We start from the raw sequence: 10,292 nt of genomic DNA, 5'->3' as shown, positions 1-10,292 counted from the left end.
AATGCATGCATTGTATTCCCCAGAAGTTAACTTTATATATAGTACTTTCACTGGCATACCATATATGTATGAAATGCATGCATTGTATTCCCCAGAAGTTAACTTTATATATAGTACTTTCACTGGCATACCATATATGTATGAAATGCATGCATTGTATTCCCCAGAAGTTAACTTTATATATAGTACTTTCACTGGCATACCATATATGTATGAAATGCATGCATTGTATTCCCCAGAAGTTAACATTTTCTTAGATCAAAAATGTATTTCCCATAATACTTATCTTCACTCACACTACAGCCATCACTCGACTGATAGGCTTTCCTTTCCTTTGTCAACCTATGCATTGGTCTGATTTCTTCTCACTTGCTTCAGTCTTTTGTACCCCACTTAATTGCACTTGCCGATATCTGTCTTGTGACACTCTCCATCTATGTCAATGAGCTCTATATCTTGGTACTGTATATAAGCACCTGTTTCAGATAATATTGTCACTTTTTCAAGGCTGACCCAATCTGCAGTCTCTAATACCAGCTCTTAGTGGGGAGGAAGGGCAGGAGTGTGATGGGAGGTAAGTATTATTGGAAATACATCTTCAATTTAAGAAAATGTTAACTTCTAAAACATACTTACCTCCTACACTACAACTAGAATCCAACATTGATAGGGTGGAGAGGCTGATGAGGGCATTATCCATATAAAATGCATTTGCAGAGATTGTGCTCATGCCAACAGAAGTGTAGAACCCTTGTGGGAGAACTACACTACATCCAGAACAGATATGCTCTTCACCCAGAAAATAAATCATGCACTACAGGTGGAATATGATGTGATCCGTCTTCACCTGGCCAGGCCCCAACCAGATAGCCAAGGTCCCACTGCTTGGGGTTGGAATTATAGGACCATAGTCCCTAAATCCCACATTGGTGGCTAGGGCATTTGGACTGCAGTAGACATATTCATGATTGGATCCCAACCTGTAGCTATAGAATGATGCATTCTGAGCCACCAGAATCACAATGAAAAGGCAAGCAACACTGAAGTGGACAAACCCTCTCCTCAATCTGAAGCCCAAACTCAGAATAATAGGATCCTGCATCCCATACTCAACCTGAGAAAACAGAACTTATCCTGTCTGGAATTATGAACAATTATCTTCACTCCCTAATCGTGTAAGCAAGGTAAATTCTACTTGCTCCCGGAATTATGGGAAGGATGTGGAACAAATGGTGCTCAACCAAGGACCCAGTATGCGACCACTCTGCATTCGGAATTACAAGGAGAAGAGAACGGACCCTCTTCCTTGAACAATGTACTGAAGGCCCACACTAAACCAAACCAGATAGCTAAGTGTCAAACCCAAACCAGTATTATGAGTAGGCTCCTGCATAGGCTGTTGTTGCTCCTCCGACATCTGGGGAAAATAACATCCATATACCCGGGTAAGAGGGCCCGCAACTTTACCCTCTTCTCCAAAAGTGAAGAAAAGTCACTCAAACACTCTTTAGGAATAAACTCCTAGCTCTACTAGTAGAATACAGAGGGAGGGGCATAATACATATTGGAGAGTCCTGAAGAACAATGCTCTGGAAACAGTGCAATAGGTGAACCAAGTTCCCTAAATTTTTAGAAGCAAACTGACCCTGATTTTTGCAATCCACTGATTGACAGGGATGGGCAGGACCTCCTTATGTTTCATTCATGATAGTCCATGAGTGACAGTCCAGCATAGTACATTAATACCACCTGGTCTGCCTCTAGGTGGTCTTATGGAACACCTTATTTCTACAGAGCTTGTTGCAACCTAAAGTATATTGTGTTAGTGGTTTCTAGTGCAGATTTGGTTTGATAAAAGCACACCTGACTGGGCAACACTTGTCGCAGAGTGGTATCCTGTGAATAAGAGGTAGTGGACCCTGGAAAGAAGAGACGAGAGTAGTAATGAAAATACTTACTCCTCTTTATAATCTAGCAGATGTGGTTAATATAGCTACAAGGGGTAGTTGAAAACTCTAAGAGGAAGATACTGCCAGATCCTGCAAATAATGTGAGATAAAAGTATTGGGGGAGATCCACATACCAGCCCACACAATTTCCCCTAAAAGGCAAGTCAATCAGTCCACTAAAGATATATAAATGTGACAAATCTGATGAGACATGACTTGCAGAAGTTGCCTCGCTTCCAAAGAGAGCCCAGAATAAGCAATATGGATCAATTTTCGTACCCACCCCATCAAGATAACCAGAGATAAATCCTGGAAACTAATGGGTCACAATTAATAAAATGCTATTGTCTAGCACCTCTAAAAGCTTTAGTGTGGGGAACATAACACTTCAAGGCCCGCACTGGACATAACAAATGATCAGGATCCAATCAGTCATTGAAGTGAAAAATAGTGGTCAGATGAATGGGTGGAAAGGATATATCCCCTTCTCTGGCTCCCAATGGCTTCAGTAAGAAGGACCTGACTGGGTATAGAAAAACATAAGTAGAATAGTAAAGCATCCTTTGCATGTGCAGCACAAACAACACTGACTGGTGATGTCTGCAGGCCAGCAGTTACTAAAAAATAAACCTTAAAGGAAAGATGATACATGGTACATAAGGTTAGGGCTCAAATGGATGTCGAGAAAGAGCATGTAACACCACCTTTATATCCAAGTTAGGTAACTGAAATGGTCATTTGGGATGAAGACCTGAAACAACTTGAGGAGACCGGAGAGCACTGGGGACTCAAAAAATGTCTGTCTTTTTGAGTATTGAAAGGTAGCTAGGCAATTGTGGAAGATGTGAAACTCTTGTAAAATAGCCAAGTCAAAAACCAAGCTATGGTTGGCACAACTGGATGAAGTAGGTTCAACCTTCTCGCAATACACCATTGACAATATGTGTGCCATTTACTTTGATAAATGTTCATCATGAGATGATGCAGAGACTGAGATAGGTACATGACATCCTTAGAAGTTAAACCACAATGCTGTGCAAAGGACCACATAACCTTCATGCATGAAGCTTGAGTTTCAGGATGGATGGGTGTAAAATGTCAGATTTTGGCTGCCTCAAGAAACAAATAGGAAGTGGAAGAGATGGGAACTCCTGAAGGTACCACAAAAGTGGAAACCAGGATTGAGCTGGCCAATCCGGTGCTACGAACAGAACACAACAAGGAGTTGAACAAATTATTGCTAAGACTATGGATAACAGACAAATTGGTGGGTAGGCATATAGGTGCAGTCCAGTACTGACTGAATGCATCTATTGCTAATGCCTGAGGGTGAGGTACCAGAGACCAAAATGCTGGTAGTTGGGTATTCCAATGAGTGGCAAATGCATTGGTCATTAGTGTTATGAACTGAGAGTAAACAATACCATGAATGAACATCTTCACTAATGTGTTTGTGATTTGATGACATGAGACTCTGAAATGAAACAAAACTCATCAAACTAAAATAATTATCTCGCATCTACTACTGTAAACTCTACACAGTAAACCATGGGCTACTTTGTCAATTTCTCCTTGACCCAACTTCCTGATACGTTATCAAGTGAAAAATAGGCTCAGCACCAGCAGATTCATGCAATACAGATTTCACCCGAAAATGTAGCTACATCAAAATTCAACAATTTTGTGGATTACTTTCCTTTATGAAGCATTTAACCTGTCAGGAGAACCTGGCTGGGTCAAGACAATTGATCTGCCATCAAATTCATTAACCCCAGAGCATGGCAAACTAGTAGGATGATATGATGGGCATGGGCCCAATAGAGAAGATCCAAAGTTCAAACACAAAAAACCTAGATAGAGTGCCCCTTTGGCATGAAATCTAACACACTACCACAGAATTGTCTGAATGAAGCATGAAGACTTTGCCATTTAATTATTCCAGACCTTGAGACATTGCCCTTTGAACAAGGTTCTAAAACATTGAAATGAAGGGAAGCCTCATCATCTGTTCATAGTTTCCTGTAATTCTTGACCATTGAAATATGCACCTTATCCCTGAAGTGATGCATTTGTGAAAAGATGGACCTCTGGAGAAGGTGGTGGCAGAGGAATACCTAATGTGGTATTGTTTCAATCTAACCAACACTCGAGATAGAAGATGTTGATCCTGAATAAGAAGACTGGGGAATCCAGTGGATTGCTATTCATGATCCATTGATCGTGTAGAAACCACTAAAGTGATCTCATGTGCACTTGTCCCAAAGAAAGGATTTGTGTGCTGCCCACATCCCAAAAAGAGAAACAATCCTCCATACAGTGGAGAAGGAGATGTGAGTGAGAGTCGGACTGCCTGTTCCAGAGTGTGGAGCCGGAAGAAAGTCGGCTGAGCTCAGCTGAGATACATGTTGAAAAAGACACCAAGATGGACAATATATTGTGTTGGAGTGAGAACAGATTTCTTGGGTCTGATAACAAATCTTGCCTTCGTTGTTTTGGAAAGCAGTACCTGGGTGTAATGTTCTGCCAACTGAGGAGTAATAGCCAGTTGTTCATGTAATGGCACGTGCACAGGCTCAGAGAATGGAGGTGACAACAAAAAGTTCATACAATTTGGCAGAACACATATGGTGCCAATGCTTGTCCGAAGGGCAGAGTCCTGAACTGCAGCACCTGACCCTTGTGCACAAAATGAAGATAGTAGCATGATGACTCTGCTATGGGAACATACAGATAGGTGTCAGTAACATCAAATTGGTCATTCACAGTTGTGATAAAAAATGCCAGTGCAAAGTGAGGAATGACTCCATCATGAACTTTGGAGGATTTAGGAATTGATTTAGATGAGAAAAATCAATGACCAGATGCCATTCTCCTGTCATCTTTGTCATAACAAACAGACAGCAATAAAACCTTGGAAGAACTGGAATGACTCTCTCCATTGCCCCCTTGACCAACAAATCTCTGTTAGCCATGGAACAAAGTTCCAAAATCTGAGGATTTGTGGGAGTGGAAACCCCACAGGTTGGGGAAATAATGGTGGTGGTGATGTGAACTGAATGACTAATCCTGATGCAAGAAGCTATAGTACCCATGGATCTATGGTAAAGGTTTTCCACACATCCAGAAATTCTCGGAGCCAAGCCCCCACAGACCCCGAAGGCATATGGTAGTCACCACCACCACTGGTGGCATTTTGACCGAGCAGAAGAACCTCAAGGATATGGGTGGAATCTAATCTGGGTACCAACGGACCAAGGGGCTGATATGAGGGGTCAGAACACTCAAATAATGATTGAACTATGACCGCCTGTACGAGCCAAGTAAAGTCGAGAAGCCAACGACGACACGGATGAATGCAGATAGATGACATCAATCCTTGATTCCAAGAGCTCTGGAATGACCACAAAAATCAATGGTTGGAGAAACAGGGCCTCACATAACTCACAGAGGGTGGCAGCAAGTAAATGAAAGCCCTCCAACAATACATCTTTACCCAACAAATCTAAACAGCATACCAGCCAAGAGAATAGGGAAAGTGCAGATGCTAACAATGGTTCAAATTCGCCATCTAATTGATGAGGCGATCACTGAGAAGCTTCCAAAAAAAATGCAAGGATGATAAATATCTCAGCACTACAGTTAGGGTCAGCCAAGTCCTAGAAAATTGTGATTTATACAGGTGAACCGCTGGTGCAAATCTATTCTCTGAAAGTCTAAATATGCTTCCACCTGCCAATGGTAGGGTAAAGCATGTTGTTGTGACAAACATGGTGGACAAGGCATAGTTATCCCTTCACGTATCTGAGCAGTAATCCTCCATGCATGAACTGCAATATCAGGGGATGGAGAGAGATCTAAGCACTCACCCTCAGACCTTTCTACCATCAAGGAAGGCGTAGACTCAAAAGCAACTGGGGAAAGACTCATAACATCACACACTCAATTTGGCCTCATGAGAAGCCAACAGAATAAAGGATGGCATTGGAAAAAAGGAATCTAAATTCTCTCCAGAATGTCCATGATCTTTTTCAAGTGCAGCCTCAGAGCCCCCCCAGAGAGACACCGCCAGACTGAATATATGTCTCTATCTCACTAAGGATAAGATCATGAATAGGCTCAACCAAGAGTGACTCCTCTCTTGATTCTTGAGCAATGCTAGATATCAGAGGTGAGATAGAAGAGACCTGATTTGAATCCGTGCTGAATACATTAATCCAGGAATTAATGTCATATATCAGCTTGTCAAACAAATTTTTTTTATGTACAAAAATTAAATGGTTAACACAAAGAACACTCAAAGTATCTTCAACAGTCATACTACAGAGAAACCCGTTAGTGAACACTTTGTCGAGAAAAGTGACAATATTATCTGAAGTAGGTGCTCATATACAGCACCAAGATATAGAGTGCAATGATGTAGGTGGAGAGTGTCATGAGACAGATATCACCAAGGGCAATTAAGTGGGGTATAAAAGACTGGAGCATGTGAGAAGAGACCAGATCAATGCTTAGATGGGCAAAGGAAAGGAAACCCTAGCAGTTGAGTAATAGCTGTAATGTGAATGGAGGCAAGTATGTCTTGTAATTCAAATTTTTTTTAGTATACAAAATATTTATGAATATAAAACATACAAAAGCCTGCATGTAATTAATCTGGTCATGTTCGCTCTCTTTTTGTTTGTCAATTCATGGAGTGCTCCAAGTTGTATCATGTTGCCTAGGCAATGTGATACTGTTTGCAGCTGACCTCTTAATCAGACATGCATTGAAAAAGTAGCTAAATAATGTAACTATAAAGTGAATCAATTTGCCTGTCATGAGACATTAGTATTAAGCCTTTTATATTTTTTAGCTGTGTTATTGTTGTTACAAAAGTGAATCATTCATGATGGAACACTTGCCATTAAAAACAGCCATTAAACTGTAATTGACTGGCTGCACACCTCATGTTATGTCATCATGTCAACCAAACCAACTCTTATTCATATATGGTACAAAACATTTGAGGAATTACACAGCTAACAACAAAGTGTAGTTTTTTCATCTGGTTAAACGTTTTCCAAGCAAAATTATTGACTTTCCAAAATAAAATACTTAAAGACGAAAAGGGGAAATTTTTGAAGAATTATATTGGTATGTATAAAGGTTTTCATTTCATGTACATTTGAAAACTTACAAAGCAAAGTGCATCACAGAATACAATAATATAAAGTGCACACTAGAAGAAAATGTATTTATCTGTCATCTAAAAAGTTGTTACACGTCTTGCTAAAAAAAGTCATGGCATACCACTGAGTTCTGTAATATAAATATTTGTTCATAATTTTTATGATCACATTTTTCAAATTTAATCAATAGATATAATCTTTTTTGATTTATAATAATAGTTTATGACTGTATAGATAAACATTAGGATAAGAATTTACTAGAAGGTTTGAATGAAGATACTGTGATAATTTCTAAAACAAAATATTTCTTAAACTTTAAATTGTTAACAAAATTTTATATCACATGTTGCTGAAAAATTAGTTATTTGATAACCTGTAAGAAAGGTAGTTTTGTTAGAAAGTTCACAGTTTAGTATGTAAGTTACTGTTCAGACAGTAGTAACATTTAAGTACAGTATTAAAGCCATAGTTATATATATATATATATACACACACACACATATGCACACACACACATATGCACACACTTTATTAATCATTAATCAGGCTACTTTTTGTAATAGATTATAAGGTTGTGATACATGAGTACATGTCAAACTTCATCAGAATGTTGTGTTGAATGTTAAAGTTGAAGTAAGTATGGTAGAATACTGAGTGTCTTAATAAACATCATGTTTTCTTTTTCTTAAAAGGTGTGTGAGTGGTCTGTCCATATCAAACAATCCACTAGATAGTCTGTTATACAACACTCCTTTTATTTATTTAATATTATGCAACCTTTTTTTCTGGTATCCAGGAATTAGCTGCTTAACTAGCCTATAAGTCAAAATTAACCAGTATGTTGTTAAATTTATTAATCCCATTCTATCGATGTATCATTATTAGGTTTAATCATAAGAAGCTTATGCTCTGTTTCTGAACTGAATAAACGAAATGTCAAATGATGATGATTTAATAATTGTTATTTATTTTATTAATAAATTATTCATATATGTAACAAAAATTTACATCAACTAATAAATCTTACCTACTGTGTTTTCTTTTTACTTAACAGAGTTTATTTTCCAAAGATGACAATTGTTAATTAATTTTAAAATTGCTGAAAGCTACTTCTAATTAATGTATTACACTCACATACCGAAATATTATGACATTTTACCTATTGCTTTTTTTTACATTCAGCAAATAGTCTTCTTGAATTTCATGGATCATCCTAGACATTAATCTTTCTGTACCTAGCTGACACAGGAAGAAACAATGCAAAAAATATTATTTGGAAAGCATGAAATAAACAAGGTAAAATGTCAAATTTATTACTCAACAGTGGTTAATTCAAAATATGTTTAACAAATGTTCACATCCAAAACGAGGTACAATTTAATTCTACTCCATAGTTCAATGATAATTTAAATTTCAACAGGAAAGTGTTTTTCCTGAAAACTTAAAAAGTAAAATAAAGCATTTTTGTTTTCAAGAGTGATCTGTTCCTGTATACAGTATTTATTTAATTTCTTTTCAGAAGTGCAGTTTACTTTGCTTTCATAACATTTCTATTTTTTAAAGGTACCCTTCATTCAAACATAATGTAATTATTTGTTTTCTAGCATTCTGAATGTTTATACTTAGTAGAAAAACAAACTATTTAGTTTACCTTCAAAGAAGGAGATACCCAACTCATAATATGTTCCAGCCACACCTTTTGCATTGGAGACACATGTTCAGTGTCTATTCCTTGATGGATGTAATAGTAATATCTCTGAAGGGAAAATATCCATATTATAAATCACAATCTATTCCTTGACAGATGTAACTTAAAATATCTCTAAAAACAATCTTATACCATTAATCATAAGCTATTTCTGGATATATATCTGGAGCAGACTGTAATAGTTGCATTTCATTTTTATTAATCAACCATTAATATTTTCCTGAGAAAACACTTTATCAACTTATTCTCATTTTATTTATTGCTGGATGTAATGGTAAAATCTCCACAGAAATAATAAAAATCCAATCATAGAGTAAACGCTTGAAAAATTAATCAGATATTACAGTTCTACTAGCATTCAATCACTGATTACTTATGAAACAGCTGTTTCCTTGCAGAAGCATGAAAAATATTCTGAATAAAAATTAGCCCATCAACGATGTCCCTTCCAGCTCCCAAATATAACCACCCCTTACTACTCATGTATTCACCCAATCTTTTCTTGAACCCAGTTAAATTTTCTGCATCTACCACCCTTGAAGGTAGCTCATTCCAAAAGCCAACCACCCTTTTTGAAAAGTAATACTGTCTAAACTGCAGATGACTCCTACACTGCCAAAATTTTAATTCATGACCCCTTGTCCTATTGTTTTTACTGCTAAACACAAAAACGTTTGATGGATCTATATTATCAATACCCTTAATAATTTTAAACATCTCAGTCAAATCCCCTCTGACCCTTCTCCTCTCCAGAGAAAACAAGTTTATAGATTTTACTCTCTCCTCGTATGACAATACCAATATCCCAGGTATCATCCTAGTGGCTCTTCTCTGAACCTTCTCCAACAACTCAATGTCCTTCTTGAGGATGAGAGCCCAAAACTGTAAACAAATGATTTAATAATAATATCCCTTGTCTTGTATTGAATGTTTCTATAGATGCTACCCAAAATCCTATTAGCTTCATTGCTAGACTGTTTAGATGACTTAAGTAATTTTTGGATCACAACACCAAAATCTTTTTCTTCATCCACAGTATTTAATGTATTCCTATTTAAGTGTTGTAACAGTAACTTGAATCACCTTACATTTTGGATAGTTAAACATCATCTGCCATATACTTGCCCAATGCATTAAATGACCTAAATCTCCCTGTAAGTATGCGGCATCTTTGATACAATTAGCCACCCCAAAAAGCTTAATGTCATCTGCAAACTTCAAAATTTTGTTAGTCAATATCATTAATATAAATCACAAACAGCCTGGGACCCAGCACAGGGTCCTGAGGCACACCACTTGTAACTGTGATCCAGTCGCATCTAACTCTATTTATTACTACTCTGTGCTTTCTACTCTCCAACCAATTGTCTATCCAATATAATAACATTTCCCCCACAACCACAGATTTAAGTTTTGTAACAAGTCTTTTGTGAGGCACCTTATCAAATGATTTCTAAAAATCAAGGT

At 37.4% G+C, this 10,292-nt stretch overlaps 1 protein-coding gene across 1 annotated transcript in view; it reads right to left on the bottom strand.

Moving 5' to 3' along the window:
- The window catches only part of LOC111087024 (dynein heavy chain 7, axonemal-like), a gene marked incomplete at its 3' end in the record, with an annotated part of 30,227 nt that extends 25,574 nt beyond the window's left edge, over window positions 1–4,653 (bottom strand). Inside the window, exons 1-2 of the mRNA XM_022392134.1 lie at window positions 4,456–4,653; window positions 3,251–3,356 (exon numbers count right to left, since the gene is read on the bottom strand). Of these exons, the coding sequence (XP_022247842.1) occupies window positions 3,251–3,356; window positions 4,456–4,653 (304 nt within the window). The remainder of the gene's footprint in view (window positions 1–3,250; window positions 3,357–4,455) is intronic.
- Between the last annotated feature and the right edge of the window lie 5,639 nt (window positions 4,654–10,292).

Source organism: Limulus polyphemus, unplaced genomic scaffold (assembly GCF_000517525.1).
Source record: "Limulus polyphemus unplaced genomic scaffold, Limulus_polyphemus-2.1.2 Scaffold1647, whole genome shotgun sequence".
Lineage (NCBI taxonomy): Eukaryota > Metazoa > Arthropoda > Merostomata > Xiphosura > Limulidae > Limulus > Limulus polyphemus.
This window is presented reverse-complemented; position numbering and strand designations above follow the sequence as displayed.